Source organism: Dipodomys spectabilis, unplaced genomic scaffold (assembly GCF_019054845.1).
Source record: "Dipodomys spectabilis isolate Male_0828 unplaced genomic scaffold, ASM1905484v1 ptg000034l, whole genome shotgun sequence".
NCBI lineage: Eukaryota > Metazoa > Chordata > Mammalia > Rodentia > Heteromyidae > Dipodomys > Dipodomys spectabilis.
This window is the reverse complement of record NW_024870711.1, coordinates 11,262,175-11,278,722: the sequence shown is the minus strand read 5'-3', so window position 1 is coordinate 11,278,722 and position 16,548 is coordinate 11,262,175. Positions and strand designations below refer to the sequence as shown.

At 44.6% G+C, this 16,548-nt stretch overlaps 1 protein-coding gene across 1 annotated transcript in view; it reads right to left on the bottom strand.

The window, feature by feature from the left end:
• Positions 1 to 16,548, bottom strand: part of Dpp6 (dipeptidyl peptidase like 6) — a 456,045-nt gene that overhangs the window by 156,705 nt on the left and 282,792 nt on the right. Inside the window, exon 5 of the mRNA XM_042677192.1 lies at positions 13,513 to 13,587. Coding sequence (XP_042533126.1) covers positions 13,513 to 13,587 — 75 coding nt within the window. The remainder of the gene's footprint in view (positions 1 to 13,512; positions 13,588 to 16,548) is intronic.

Below are 16,548 nucleotides of genomic sequence, written 5' to 3'. Positions count from 1 at the left end.
TTATTTGGTGGCATTGGAGAGATCCAAGGGGTGTGGTTGATCTTAGGAAGGCATGCATGTGTATGTGTGTGTGTATGTGTGTGTGTCTGCATTCAGATCACACACAGACTAGCCCAACAATGCAGAGGGTCAGTCGCTCGTTTCAGTCTGTTTGCTAGAATAAGCTCTCACAAATAAAGCAGCCCAGCGAGAATCAAGATGGCTACAGAACGAAAATCCAGTGCTTGCTGCAACTACGTTCCAAACCCCTCCCCTTTGCTGCACACAAAGCAGCATACACCTAGGGAAGCATGCAGGAATGCAGCAGGCTTTCGAAAATTACACTCTGCAAAGTCCCTCTGTGATCACAAACAAAGAAATATATAAAAAAATAGAAATAAATTCTAGGAAGACGGCAGAGGAGAAGCTGGAGGCTAAACAAGCTCTCGCATAGAAAGCAGTTTTAGTGTTCCAGTGACCAGTCCTAAGCCAGAGAATCACACCAAGTGTGCCATCACAGTACAGAGAGTTAGGCCAGAGAGGGAAAATCCAGGCAAGGAGACAGATCTGAGCACTTGCCAGAAGTTGCGGCTGCTGTGGCAGCGGCGGCCGTAGCTGCCATACCTGCAACACAGAGAGTCTGGGACAAAGGCGCCAGACACAGCGGGCAAGTGGATTCTACTCGACACCAGCAAGAACTGACAAGGAGCAGACATCTTCATCCTGCAGTTCGCAGACCAGAGATGACCCAGGAACCAAGACTCTGGCATGAGTAGAAGCCTGACATCCTCACTCCTTCTCAGGGAGCAGAGGAGGGAAGGCCATCCCCTCACCCTCCCACTACTGGAGATCTCCATCTTTGATACTGACAAAGGCCTGGCTGAGCAGCTAGCTCCAACTCAGGCCTTAGAAGAAAACAAGAGTCATTTAGCAGGTCACAGGAACCTAACCTGATCTGCCAGGCTCAGCTCCACCCAGGGAAAAATCACCCAGCTCGGGCAGGGAAAAGCTACTGTTTGCTGAAAGGCCTCAACTCTACCCAGAACCTAGCCTCATCACAGCATCTCCAAACTAGAGGAAACAGCCATCTCTCTCTTTTGTGATTGATACTCAATGCAGATCTCCCTCCCATTGAACTAGCCTGGGAGGAGGATCACAAAATCCTGGGTAAAGCAGAGCATTTTTCTGCCTACTCAAACAAACTGACTTAAGAAACCATCCAAGCCACAGGAAAATCAAACACCACAAACAGACCAGAGACTCCAACAAGAGACTGGTTACAGACACAAGGGAGATACAGGATCTTCCCATCCCCCCCCAAAAAAATCAAAGAACATTTTTTTGTACCTTTTATAAAAATGTTTTTTCTAAAACTTTTTTAAATTTTTAATTTTTAACTAATTTTTTTGTTTTCTATTAACTTTTTTTCTTCCTCTTATAATTATTTTAGGGGTATATGTGTGTGTACTTTTTTCCTTTTTTTACATTTTTTTGTTTAGCTCTACTGTTTGATCCTTTTTTCTCTTTTTTTCCTTCTCATTCTTTTCACTTTTTCTTCTCTTTCATTCTTCTTTGCGTGACTTAATTGCTGTTCTGCTCATCCTCAGATATACCCATAGGTTATTATTAGACCTTAGCCCCCATTGTGTACACACTTAATCCAGAAATTTATTACTCAATTTAAAACCTCTTAGACTTAAATTCCTTAATAGCAGTACTACCTCTTTATACCTATATAATATTTTAAGCATTTTTATTTTTAAGTTTTTCACATCTCCTTTCTATCCCTCCCCTTCTCTTATTCTATCTACGTTCTTCTCTGAATATTATGTTTTCATTTTGCATAATTTTTAAGTGTTGCACTTTTTAATTTTTAACTTCTGTTTTCTATTTTTTCTTGTCTTTTTTTCTTTCTTTTTTCTTTTTTTCTCTCTCTACTATCATTCTATTCAACCTATTTCACACTTTGAGATTAGGACTTAGTTAACTCTCCCTCTGCCTTTCCACATCCCTCTATTCCTATTTTTACCTACATCTCTCCCTAAACCTAATAATTTCTGTTTGCCAAATTCTTCTTTGCAGTTCGTAACTCATTAATACTTAGTTGTTTGATGTTGAATAGATATATCTGTTGAACTAGATTGTATCTTTAGACTTTTGACTGTGCAACTATAGACTTTGGTTGATGCTTGCCTTAAAATAGTGTTCTAGCACAAAACTGGTATTACTTTCATCCCAAATGGGCAGAGCAACCCAGAAAAAACACAAGAAAAATGGCAAGACCGGGTATCTCAACTCCCCCAATCATGATAATCAGGGGACAGAACAGATTATGAATAATCCAGAGGAGAGTTCCCAAAAAGTTCTACAAACACTACTGGTAAACATGGTAAATGAAAAGATTGAAAAGCTGCAAAAGACTCTCTATGAGCGTGATAGGGAGAGAGAGGAGGCAAACCAAAGGTCAATACAGGAACATCATGAGCGTGAGGAAGCTTCTCAAAGATTGATACAGGAATTGTTTGAGTAGCTTCAGAATACTCAAAGAGAAATAAAGGAATGGCATGAGCAGGCTGAGATCAGTCAAAGAGAAAGTCAGGAATGGCGTGAGCAGGCTGAGAACACTCAAAGAGAACTACAGGAATTGCATGAACGTAAGGATGCTAATCAAAGGGTAATACAGAAATTGAGAGAGCGGGATGAGTACAGAAAGATCACTAAAGGCATTCATGGAATCCATAAACAGAGAGCTGAAAGAAGTCAGGGAGATCACAAAGGGAATGCTGAATGGAACCCAACAGAAGGAATGGGAGTCCAAGGAAACCATAATCAATCAACTAAGTGATTTGAGAATAAACACTGAACACCAAATTAAGGAAGTAAAGAAGTTCATAGAAGATCTAAAATAAAGCTCCAACAAAGAATTTGAAGCCATCAAAGCTGACCAAGTGAAGGAAAAGAAATAAAAAACAAAGTAGAAAGTCTTGATAGTAGGTTAGACCATGCAGAAGATTGAATTTTGGGGATTGAAGACAGCCTAGATATTATAGAGAAAGACCATACAACCATCCAAGACAAATCCAAGAAATATGATAGATCTATTCAACACTTGGAAGACACCATTAGAAGGCCTAATCTGAGGATAATGGGTGTAGAGGAGCACCTAGAGACAGAAGTTAATGGTCTAGGAAATTTGTTTAACAGGATCCTAGCAGAGAACTTCCCAAACATGCAAAAAGATAGGCCTGTTCAAATACAAGAAGCTTTTAGAACTCCAAATAGACCAGACCAGAATAGGACATCCCACCGTCACATTATAATCCACACAGGATCAATTCAGACCAAGGAAAAGATCGTTAAAGCTGTCAAGGAGAAAAGATCAATCAACTATAAAGGGAAAACCAATTAGAATCACCTCAGATTTCTCAGCGGAGACAATCAAAGCAAGAAGAGTCTGGAATGATGCATGCCATGCCCTAAAGACAAACAACTATCAACCAAGAATTCTGTACCCAGCTAAACTCTCCTTCATAACTGAAGGTTAAATAACCTTCCATAGCAAAGAAAAATTGAAACAATGTATCTTCACCAAACCAGCCCTACAAAAGATTCTTAAAGATGTCCTACACATAGAAAACCAATAAGACCACAATAAAGGCCAAGAGACCCCACCCAAACTGAGAATCCAAGAACCATAGGAAGAACCCAGTTGTGGCAGCCCCCAAGAAGGTGGATAAAATGGCAGGAACTCCCAAATACCTCTCAGTCCTATCTCTCAACATTAACAGACTTAACTCTCCAATTAAGCACACAGACTGTCTAGTTGGATTAAGAAGCAAGATCCTTGGACCTGTTGCAACAATGAGAAGTACAAGTTGTCATGTCCAAAACGAGCTTTACAACGTTGGTGCGGGGGGGGGGGGGGCAGGGGGGGGGAAGGAGAAGGATTGGGATTAGGGGGGGAGGGGGGAGGCTGGGAAGGGATGTGAAGGATAAACAAAGGAGGAGGCTGCAATGCTTGGTAAGAAATGTACGCATTATCCTGCCCATGTAACTGTAACTCCTCTGTACAGTATGTTCACAAATAAAATTAAATTAAATTAAAAAAAAAAAAAAAAAAAAAAGCAAGATCCTTCTATCTGCTGCCTTCAGGAGTCACATCTTGCCCATAAAAACAAACACATTTTCAATGTGAAAGGCTGGAACAAAATCTATCAAGCAAATGGCCCCCATAATCAGGCGGGAGTTGCAATCCTAATATCAGATAAAATAGACTTCAAATTAAAATTAGTGAGAAGAGATAAAGAAGGTCACTACATACTAATTTAGGGATCTCTCCTTCAGGAGGATATTACAATTCTAAATATTTATTCACCAAACAATGGAGCACCCAAATTTATCCAAGAAACACTACTTTCCCTCAAATCCCACATAGATCCAAAGACATTAATTGCTGGGGACTTTAACACACCACGTAACCCAAAAGATAAATCAACTCGGCAAAAACTCAACAGAGAAACTGCAGATCTAAACAACGACATAGATCAACTTTTAACAGACATCTACTGAATATTTCACCCAGGAGCATCAGAATACACATTTTTCTCAGCAGCACATGGAACATTTTCCAAAATAGACCACATTTTAGGCCACAAAGCAAACTTGTCCAAATTCAGAAACATTGAAGTTATACCTTGCATTCTTTCAGACCACAAGGGAATAAAATTAGAACTCAACACCAAAAGCCACCAAAGAAAATCCTGTAACACATGGAGGCTGAACAACACACTGCTGAATCACGAGTGGGTCATGGAAGAGATTAGAAACGAAATTCAAATGTTCATGATATTCAACAAAAATGAACACACAAATTACCAGCTCCTCTGGGACACGGCAAAGGCAGTACTCAGGGGCAAGTTTATAGCTCTGAGTACCTACATCAACAAATTGGAGAGATCTGAAACCAACAATTTAATGAGACATCTGACTTCCTTAAAAAAGGAAGATAAACACCAATCCAGTAGACAGAAAGAAAGAATTAAAATTAAATCAGAATTAAATGAATTAGAATCCAAAAAAACCATAAAAAGAATCAACAAAACAAAGAGTTGGTTCTTTGAAAAAATTAACAGACCCTTAGCAAATCTTATCAGAAAAAGAAGAGAACACAGCCAAATAATAAACTCAGAGATGAGAACGGAAACATCACCACAGAAACAACCAAGATTCAGAACATTATAAGGGAATACTTCTCAAAACTTTATGCTAATAAGTTTGAGAACCTGGCAAAAATGGACCTTTTCCTAGCAAATATTGACATGCTGAAACTAAACCAAGATGAGTTAAATCATCTTAACAGGCCCATACCAAGCACTGAAATAGAAACAGCAATAAGAGACCTCCCATCTAAGAAAAGCCCAGGACCAGATGGTTTTATAGCAGAATTCTACAAGGCTTTCAACACTTCAATGAAACTGAAAGAGAAAGTTCACTACCGAACACATTCTATGAAGCCATTAAAACCCTCATCCCAAAACCAGGCAGGGACTCATCAAAGAAAGAGAACTATAGACGCATTTCTTTGATGAACATTGATGCAAAACTTCTCAACAAAATTTTGGCCAATCGACTTCAACAATTCATCCAAAAAAATCATACACTACGATCAAACAGGATTCATTTCAGGGATGCAAAGCTGGTTCAATATACGCAAATCAATTAATATAATTCATCACATCAACAGAAGCAAGGATAAGAACCACATGGCTATCTCAATAGACGCAGAAAAAGCATTTGACAAGATCAAACACCCCTTTATGATGAAGGTTCTGGAAAAATTAGGAATCCATGGAACCTTCCTCAATACAATAAAGGCTGTATATGACAAACCTACAGCCAGCATTATACTTAATGATGAAAAACTAAAGTCATTTCCTCTTAACTCAGGAACAAGACAAGGATGTTCACTCTCTCCACTTCTCTTCAATCTAGTATTAGAATGCCTAGCTACAGCAATAAGACAAGATGCAAATATAAAATATAAAAGGGATCCAAATAGGGAAAGAAGTAGTAAAACTCTCCCTCTTTGCAGATGACATGATCTTGTATTTAAAGAATCCCATAGACTCCACTCCCAAATTACTCAAGCTGATTCAAAACTTTGGCAAAGTAGCAGGGTATAAAATTAACCCTCAAACATCAATAGCTTTTCTGTATTCCAACGAGAAAAGTGTGGCTGAAATTAGTTCCACAAAAAATAAAATACCTAGGAATTAACCAAAGAAGTGAAGGACCTCTATGATGAAAACTTTAAAAACCTAAAAAAGGAAATCAAAACAGAACTTAGAAAGTGGCAAAAACTCCCATGCTCCTGGATTGGAAAGATCAACATCGTGAAAATGGCAATACTGCCCAAGGCTATCTACAAATTTAATGCGATACCTATCAGTATTCCATCCTCATTCTTCAAGAAAATAGAAGAGGCAATCCAAAAATTCATATGGAGCAATAAAAGACCCCAAATAGCAAAAACGATCCTCAACAGAAAGAACAATGCTGGAGGAATATCAATACCAAATTTCAAACTCTACTATAAAGCCATAGTAATCAAAATAGCTTGGTACTGGCACAAGAACAGACCTCAGGACCAATGGAATAGAATTGAAAACCTAGAAATGAACCTAAGGACCTATAGCCATCTAATCTTCAATAAGGGAGCTAAAAAAAATAGAATGGAAGAAAGACAGCCTCTTCAGTAAATGGTGCTGGCAAAATTGGTTAACTACTTGTAGAAAACTAAAGCTAGATCCTTATATATCACTCTGCACCAGAATCAACTCCAAATGGATCAAAGACCTCGAAGTCAAAGCAGACACTCTGAAAACATTACAGGATGGAATAGGAGAAACCCTAGGTCTCCTTGGCACAGGCCCAAATTTTCTTAATAGAGACCCAGAAACACAACAAATCAAGGAAAGCTTGGACAAATGGGATTGCATGAAATTGCAGAGCTTCTGCATGGCAAAGGACATAGCTCGCAAGATAAATAGAAAGCCCACGGATTGGGAGAAGATCTTCACTAGCCATACAACAGACAAGGGTCTCATATCTAAAATATACTTGGAACTCAAAAAATTAAATCCCCCAACAACAAATCTTCAAAGAAACAATTGCCTAATAAATGAGTGGGCTAAAGACTTAAAGATAAACTTCTCTGAAGAGGAGAGAAGGATGGCCAATAGACACATGAAGAAATGCTCAACCTCTCTAGCCATAAAAAAATGCAAATCAAAACAACATTGAGATACCACCTCACCCCAGTTAGAATGGGTATAATCAAGAACTCTAATAACAACAGATGCTGGAGGGGATGTGGACAGAAGGGAACCTTACTGCATTGTTGTTGAGAGGGTAAACTTGTTCAACCACTTTGGAAAGTAGTATGGAGGTTCCTCAAAAGACTCCACATAGGGCTCCCCTATGACCCAGCAATCCCATTTTTGGGCATCTACCCAAATGTTTACAAACAAGACCACACAAAAGCTACCAGCACGACTATGTTTACTGCAGCCTTATTTACCTTAACTAAGATATGGAACCAACCCAGATGCCCCTCAGTAGATGAATGGATCAAGAAAATGTGGTATATATACACAATGGAATTCTATGCCTCCATCAGAAAGAATGACATTGCTCCATTTGTTAGGAAATGGAAAGACTTGGCAAAAATTATATTAAGTGAAGTAAGCCAGGCCCAAAGAAACATAGGTCCCATGGTTTCCCTTATTTGCAATAACTAGTGTATATCTGAGTCAAGCAGAAAAGGTCAGATAAGTTGATGTTAGGGAAATGAACCCTAAGATATGTATTCAAATGTTTTTTTCTTTCATGCCATTGTTTCCAACACATTTATAAGCTTATTTCTTTGTTGATTTGTATGTCCTTCCCCCATGGTATAACCCCTGCTTTCATTGTATTTGATGTTAGTATAATTTGTGGAGTGGAAGGGAAAAAACAAATCAAAACAAATCATTTAAATAGGGATACAGGTGGACTCATTGCAACAATGAAATGTACAAGTCATTATGTCGAAAACGAACTTTACAACTTTGGTGCGGAGGGGGAGGAGGGGGGATTAGGTGGGGGGAGGAGGATAGGATGGGAAGGGGAAACAAAGGAGGAGGCTACAATGCTTGATAAGAAATGTACTCATTATATTGCCCATGTAATTGTAACCCCTCTGTACAGAACTTTCACAATGAAAAAAAGAAAAAAGAAAAACAGCCCTTCCAGTTGCCCAGAAGTTCCAGGCTAAGTTGATGGCGCAGGTGAAATCACTGCAAATGTTCTAGAAGACATCTCAATTCCCCATCTTGTCACATGGTGTCCTTGAAGGAATAGGAGGAGGTGGGGGGGGGGTCACAGAGGAGCTCGTGTGGCCCCCTGCGATGACCCTGTGGTTTAACAGTGCCCAGCCACAAAGAGAAATCAGGGTCCCCAGCAAAGTCTCTGCGCTTGACTTTGCTCTGAAGGCCTCAGTTGCTTGGTCCCATGCTAGTCCCCTCCAAGTCCTTCCTAGCATGGCCACAGACATGCTCACCCAGGACTGTGGACGGCTAAGTGGGAATTCCAGGCCAGATCCCTCTGTGAAGATCTGGGGCAGGGTCCCCTCCCTCAATTCCAACCTCGGTGGTTCGTGGCGAGAGCCACCAAGTGCTCTTAGGTAACGTCCCTCTGCAAGCCCAGCGCTTCCATTCCCGGTCTCCTCACCCACCTGTGACACAAACCTTACTGCGTTGTTTACCTTGCTCAGGGTGCCTCCGTGGCCAGTGGTATTAACATGATCGCTGCCACGCTGTCTTCAGCCCCAGGTGAGCAGCTCTGAGCTCTCCACCTTCTTCCATAGTGCTGTCCCCGTCCGGCCCCCCACACCCAAAGCCTGACCCTCAGGAGGTACACTGGGTCCCCTCGAGGGGTGGCTCTTTCTAGTCTCAACTCCCATGTCTTGAAGGGCTGAAAGATGGCACAGAGGGCCTTCCTCCTCCTCAGTGTGTGAACCCCGAGTCCTGAGATCCCAGCCTCCTCCTCAGTGTGTGAACCCCAAGTCCTGAGCCCTCTTCCCCCTCTGTATGTGAACCCCAAGTCCTGAGCCCTCTTCCTCCTCCTCTCTGTGTGAACCCTGAGTCCTGAGACACCAACCTTCTCCTCTGTGTGAACTCCGAGTCCTGAGACCCCAGCCTCCTGAGTGTGAACCCTGAGTCCGGCTGAACCCTGAGTTCTGAGATCCCAGCCTCCTCCTCTGTGTGTGGGCCCCAAGACCTGAGCCCCCTTCCAGCCCACTAGCCTGCATCTCCCCTTTCCTCATCTGCTACCACTTCCTTGTCCTCTGAATGTTCTAGAGGGTCTGTGCATGTGCAAAGGCCCTGAGGTGGGGAGCACTTGGCTTCATGAGGCAGAGCCTAAGAGGTGCTCGCTGCATCCTGCCATTCTGTGAAGCACAGCCATGCAACCCCAGGCTGGCATTAGAAGGCTGACTCAGCCATGGTGTGAGGATGGGTGCAGAGCACAGCTGAGGTCCTGGGGGTGTGAGGCAAGGCCTGCCATGTGGAGGGCAGTGTGGGCATATGATAGCGCACAAATCCCAGATGAGGGCCAGCCATGCTGTGTGTGTGCATGCCTGCGTGTGGGTGTGCCTGTGTATGTGGGCCTGCCTGGGTGTGCACCTGTGTGCATGTATATCTGCATCTGTACACCTGTGTGCATGCCTGTGTGCACCTGTGTGCTTGCATGCTTATGCACCTGTGCGTGTGTGCCTACATGCATAGTACCTGTGCATGTGCACCTGTTTGTGCGTGTGCACCTGTGTGTCTGGTGCAAATGCACTTGTGCGTGTGCCCCTGTGCCCGCATGTATATGTACCTGTGTGCGTGCACCTGCGTGTGTGTGCCTGTGCACCTAGGTGTATATGTACCTGTGCATATGCACCTCTGTGTGCCTGTGTACGTGTGCACCGAATATGTGTGCCTGCATGCATCTGTGCACGTGTGCCGGTGCGTGTGCAACTGTGTGCGTTGTACCTGCACATGTGCTTATGTGCATGTGCACTGTATGTGTCCCTGTGCGTGTGTGCGTGTGCACCCACATGTGTTGCACTGCATGCGTGTACTTGCATGTGTGTGCACTGTATGTGCCTGTGTGCATGTGCACTCATGTGTGTTACGCCTGTGTGCGTGTGCACCTGTGTGTGTGTGCACTGCACTACCCTGCTTACTGTGGTCAGTGGTGCAAACACACCCCTCAGGGACCTGCTGGAGCCACACTCACCCATCACCTTCAGCCTCTCCAACCCAGGCGCTGTTTAGACAAATACAACATCCGCTTCCCTTCTAGTCAAAGCAGCAGACACACACACGCTTATCTTAATGTCTGACACGACTGACAGAACAACTTTTGTTTGGGTTACATTTTTTTCTGTTTGTCAATTTCACTCCAAAACCTGAATAGAAACACTCATAAAGTTCAACAACAAAAGAAGAGACGTCTCCATGTTTCAGCTTTGAAGCAGTGTGTGTTAAAAACAATGACACCATGAACAATACCACCAAACTTCGACTATCTGCAACTTCAAAAATACACAGCAGAGGCACAGAACCCCCTCCCGCTTACAGAGCGAGACACGGGGGTCCAGGGCGGGCGATGAGCCAAGCACCACCTTGTGTTCCTTAGTCAGCTTCACGGCTTAGTAGTTCCCAAAGAGCCGGGCCTGGAGGCCTGCAGCCATGCAGGGAACACACATTTAAAGCTCTTTTGACGACCCTCGGTACCTTCAAGCGAACGTCACGGTGAGGGTAGGCTTAAAGAGCGATAGGGCACCGCATGGGGGGCTCACAGAGCAGTCTGGGCAGAGTCGGACAGTCTGGCTGCTGAAGTGAGCCGGCTGGGGCTGAGACACAGACATCTGGCACTGGAGAGAAGCCAGTGGGGTGTGGGGTGCCTGTCCAGACAGGACTGAGCATGGCTAGCCCTGTGGGCCATTCGTCTTCCCCCAAGATACACGGAATGCCAGTCTTCAGTCCTACCACGGTGGAAGCTGCTGGAAAAACAGGACTGGCCGTGCCGGCCGTGGACTGACAAAGACGCAGGCCCGCAGTTTCCTCTGAGGTTATGATGGCCAGAGAGGAGGGGAGGAGGGAGGGAACGCCCGGCAGTCTGCTGCCGGTCCTCAGAGCTGGGAGTGTGCAGGCAGGTGTCTCTGCAGAGACCACGTCCACCTGCTGCTTGCCCGAGGTCAGCCTGGGAAGGGCTGTGCGGGCTGCCGGGACCTAGTCCTACAGCACCAGCATCAAGGACACACTCCTGGGGAAAGACTACATCCATCCTTGCACACGAGAACCACACGTGTGTAGGAAGAGCCGCGTTCACTGCAGGGCAGCCGGCATGCAATGCATCCATTCAGGAGCGCCTATTTTCAGGAATGTGTGTACTCAGAAGCAAACAAACTGAATTGCAAGGAGGCTGCAATTCAGTGTAGAAGCCTGGGTAAAGAACTGAGATCTATCCCTGATTCTATGTTTGTAATATCTCAAATTGGTTTTTTTTTTTTTTGGTCAGTCGTGGGTTTTGAACTCTGGGCCTGGGCGCTGTCCCTTAGCTCTTCAGCTCAAGGCGAGCGCTCTACCACTTGAGCCATAGAGCCACTTCTGGTTTTCTGAGTGGTTTATTGGAGAGAAGAGTCCCACAGACTTTCATGCCTGGACTGGCTTTGAACCGTGATCCTCAGCTCTCAGCCTCCCCAGAAGCTAGGATTACAGGTGTGAGCCACCGGTGCCAAGCTCTTTGCAGACAGCAGAGAGGGGCAGGGGAGACGGTGGAACTCACAGACTCCCATCACAAATGTGCCTGCCCGTGCCCCTCCACGTCGGGGTGCTCATCATGCTTCACCTAGCTGGCGGTAGGAGCCCAGGCAAAGGCAGGACAGGACCACAAATTCCTCAAGTGCAAAAATGGCTTCCAATTCCCACAGTGCAGAGATCAGGACCCAATCCTCTTTTCAGAGGCAGGAGCAGGATGAATCTGTGTGGGGAAACCAGGCAGCCAAGGGCTGGAACATCCTTTCCCCATGGAGTCGGGGTTCACAGGGCCCTCCTCCAGCCCCCCTGAATGGAGGAAGGTGTCCGTACACCCCCCACCTCTCTCCCGAGACAGAGGATGGTGAACAAGGGTGGGTCCTCAACTTCTTGACAGCAGTACCTGCCTTTCTACTTGGAGAGAAATAGATAAGAGAATGCCCGTGGCTTGGCGAACAGCCGGCCTAGGAAATATGTTACACACTGGAGACTGAGGACCAGTGTCACTTCCGGTTCCCCCAGGAAGGACGGATGCCTGAGGCCACCAAAGCCACACCATCCAGTAAGCACAGGTGCTCTTTGTTCCAGAGCACCTCCCCACAGAGAAAGTGAAGCAGAGGCAGTGGGGACTCAAACACAGAACTTCAAGTTTACACTGGGAGAAAAAAAAGTTGAAATCTCAACTAACAATCCACCTGCTACACAGAAATACTTAAAAACATTCAATATTCTAAAAAAGTATTTAAAAAATGCCTTCTCAACGAGGTAGAGAAGAGAGAGAGAAGACAGGAGAAAGAAAGATGTAGTCAGGCTGGAGATCTTTGTGTCTCCTACTCAACCCCAGGGTGCTTTTAATTTCTTACTTTATTTTTTTTAGCACTTTTATTAGCACCAATCTGTTGTGCGAAGGGGTTTGATTTAGACAAGTTCTGTATATGCAAACAACACACCTTGATCGGATTCACCTCTCCATCCATCCATCCTCCTCCTCCTCCCCTTCCCAAAGAAGCTTCATGTGTACACACTTCCTCTTGTTCACTCTCCGGTCCTCTCGGTTACTCTCTCCACCCACCCTCCCCTCCACCAGATGTCTGGTTAGGACTCGTGGCATCTTCCTTTTCTCAGTGTGCCAGTTGCTGGGGGCGGGGGTCACCTGCCACTTCACACAGCACCATAACCACATGGACTCTCCCCGTCCTCACCACACAGTGAGCTTTTGACAGAACATGCTGGCAAAGTGTCACGCATATAATGCCCAAGCCAGGAATTTACAAAATGAAAGCAAACTCCAGCTTGCACCACAACAGCAAGATGGGCAGAGAACCAACCCGTTAGTTTGGTTTGGGAGAACATTTATAGCTGCATTTTACAGGTAAGATGAAAGTGATTATTCTTTTATTTAGAAGAGGGACAAAAGTGCACAAAAGGGCAATATAAATATCCATCAACGCATCCTCCCCAAGAAAGTCCCAGGAACTAACTCCTGCAGGAGTGACCTTTTCTCTTTCAATTACCCCTGCCATGAAGCATCCATTCTTCTCCTCGCTGCTAGGTGGCAGTAGGGCATGGGGGAGAGATTGTCCCAGGCTCAGAGCATGCGAGGACTCACAGCTCACCAAGGAAGATGGCTCAGGGAGATAAATTTAGATAAGCTCAGGACAGAGAAACAGCAAAGGGCCATACTCACCGGTTCCACGTTATAGGAGAAGAGAGCATATTCCCTGTCTGGAGAGATTTCGTATCTGATGGCTTTTAAGGATTGCTGAAGGGAAGAAGAAAAGGAAACAGAGAATGTTAATGCATGGTGTACCACAATCCAGAGCCCAGTACTCAAACCACCACAAGTTTAGTAACCAGCCAATTTTTGACGTTTATTCTGTGGCTATGTCCTTTCTTTAGAGCTAAACATCATTTGGCCAGTTGATCCTTTTTTCAAACAAGACAGTCCCAGTGGCATCTGCTGAGACACCTCAGTAGAAATGGGAATGAAAGACGAACGTTTTCCCTAAGTCTGGGACCACATGTGGTCTCCCTCCCTACTGGAAGGGCTGTCTCGAGAGCAGGAGCCCATCTTACACATCCCTTTGCAGCTTGCTTCTCCCGCCAGCCATCAGCCCCTTCCCTCCAGGCCAGTCACAGAGGGCTCTATCACTTTTCTGCCACATTTCTGACAGTCCCCGGCCATTGTGGCACAGAGTTCAGACTCAGAATTAGGAAACCCGATGGCTGACAACCAGGGTGTGGATGTTGACCAACATTCAGCCCCTGGCTGTGGAGGAACAGCTGGTGACAGTATCAGGGATGTGTGGGCCAACAGTCTCTCATGAGGATGCCGGCTCCAACCTGACCATCCAGGGTCTACAACCCCCCGCGGGTGTGTGAGCCAGTTCCTGTGACTGAGGATTTACTTTCGGTGCCTGCATGCTGTATATAAGCATGGGGTGCTCCATTAAACTTTGTCTATACCCGCATGGAATGGTCCACTTTCTGCCTACCAGACGCCATTCCCACATCTTGCTGAGGAATCAGCAACAGCCCGCTCCTAAATTCATGCTCACAGGGACTTTTTTGAACTCTGGGCGAGTGCTGTCCGTCAGCTCTTCAGCTCAAGGTGAACGCTCTGCCACTTGAGCACAGTGCCACTTCCAGTTTTCTGGTAGTTTATTGATGGTAAGAGCCTCATGGACTTTCCTGCCTGGGCTGGTTTTGACCCTCAATCCTCAGATCTCAGTCTCTTGAGTAGCAAGGATGACAGGCGTGAGCCACTGGTGCCTGGCTCACAGGGACATTTAATCTTACTTCCCATGGTGTAGTTGATGTAGATTTTATCTTTAGAACTGTCCAGCTGTGTCCCCTTAAGAATATTTATATTATTACTAATATTATCAATATTGTTATTATTATATTATTGCCAGGCCTTGCTTGCTCAGCTGGTGCTCTAACAATTGAACAAAGCCTCCACTCCAGCTTTTTCCTGGTTATTTTTGAGATGGAGTGTCTAAGGCTTTTCTGCCCAGGCTGGCTCTGAATTACAATCCTCTAGATCTCACCCTCCTGAGTAGTTAGGATTACAGGCGTGAGCCATTGGCTCACCGCTTCAGGGTTTTTTCTATACTGAGATTGTTCTCCTCTTTCCTAAACTCCCTGGTGGGAGTTCAGCCCATCACTGGGCCAGAGCCACTCGGTGATTGGTTACCTGCATTGCAAATATTGTCCACTGGAATGTGTACCGACTTTTCCTTTTTTTTTTTTTGGGTCCGGTCATGGGGCCTGAACTCTGGGCCTGGGCGCTGTCCCTCAGCTCTTCAGCTCAAGGCTAGCACTCTACCACTTGAGCCACAGCGCCACTTCCAGCTTTTTTCTTTTTGCTTATGTGGTGTTGAGGAATCAAACCCAGGGCCTCAAGCATGCAAGGCAAGTGCTCTACCACTGAGCCACCTTTTATGTTTAAAATCTTACACTTTTTATTGTAAGTTAAATTTAGTTGTTTTTGTATTTTTTGCATTTCTTATTTTGATCACTTTTTTGTGCTAAAGGAAATGACAGTTTAAAAAAATACTGAAGCCTTTAATACAAAGAGAACTTCATTTTGTTATAATTAGGTTTTATTCCCGTGAACTTAGGGCCCTGTGGTCATGCTTGGCTTTTTCTTTGCCACTTGAGACATACCTCAACTTCCGGCTTTTTGCTGGCTAGTTCGATATAAGAGTCTCTCAGACTTGTAAGCTTGGGCTGGCTTCAAACAGAGATTCTCAGATTTCAACCCTCTGAGTAGCTGGGATTGCAGGTGTGAGTCACCAGCACCTGGCAGGTGTCTATTCTTATATATGACAAGATCATTTCATCAAATATTCAATGCTATAGACTTTTTAGAGGAGTTCTAATTAGGATTATATTAAAATTTGATATTAATTTTCAGAGAACATCTCTAATATTGTCTTTTTTTTTTTTGTCAGTTATGGGGTTTGAACTCTGGGCCTGGACGCTGTCCCTCAGCTCTTCAGCTCAAGGCTAGTGCTCTACCACTTGAGCCACAGTGCCACTTCTGGTTTTTTGGTAGTTAATTGGAGATAAGAGTCTCCTGGACTTTCCTTGCCTGGGCTGGCTTTGAACCATGATCCTCAGATCTCAGCCTACTGAGTAGGTAGGATTACAGGCGTGAGCCACTGGCGCCTGGCCTCTAATATTGTCTTCTTATCTAAGACTTACATTTTACCATAAAAAACTTCAAATCCTTACAAAGACCCTGTAGTTTATTAATCACAGAAAAAGCTGAAAGTAGCTCAAGTGGTAGAGTACTAGCCTGGAGCAAAATGGAGTTCAGGGACAGGGCCTAGGCCCAGAGTTTGAGCCCCAGGACTGGCAAAAAAAAATCAAATTATTTGTCTACTGATTATAAAAATCAAAGTGGGTATCAATGAGGGAAACAAAAGTGCTTTTTCCTTGAATGTTAATTTACTGATTAAATGAAGTGATCGGCACGGTCCGCAGTTACACCAGCAGAGGCACAAGGTGCACAGAAGTGAGCACCGCAGCACAGCAGTTATTCTGCCTTCCACGTAACTCCAGGAGACCTCTACAGCCTTCAAGTCCTCATGACTGGAACAAGTCTAATCTCTGAACCCTGAGAGGGAAGATTAACACTACTGAGTAAACGGCATTGAAATAGCAATTATGGAAATCACTATGTTGGAAAAATAACACATAAAATTCCAACGCCCAA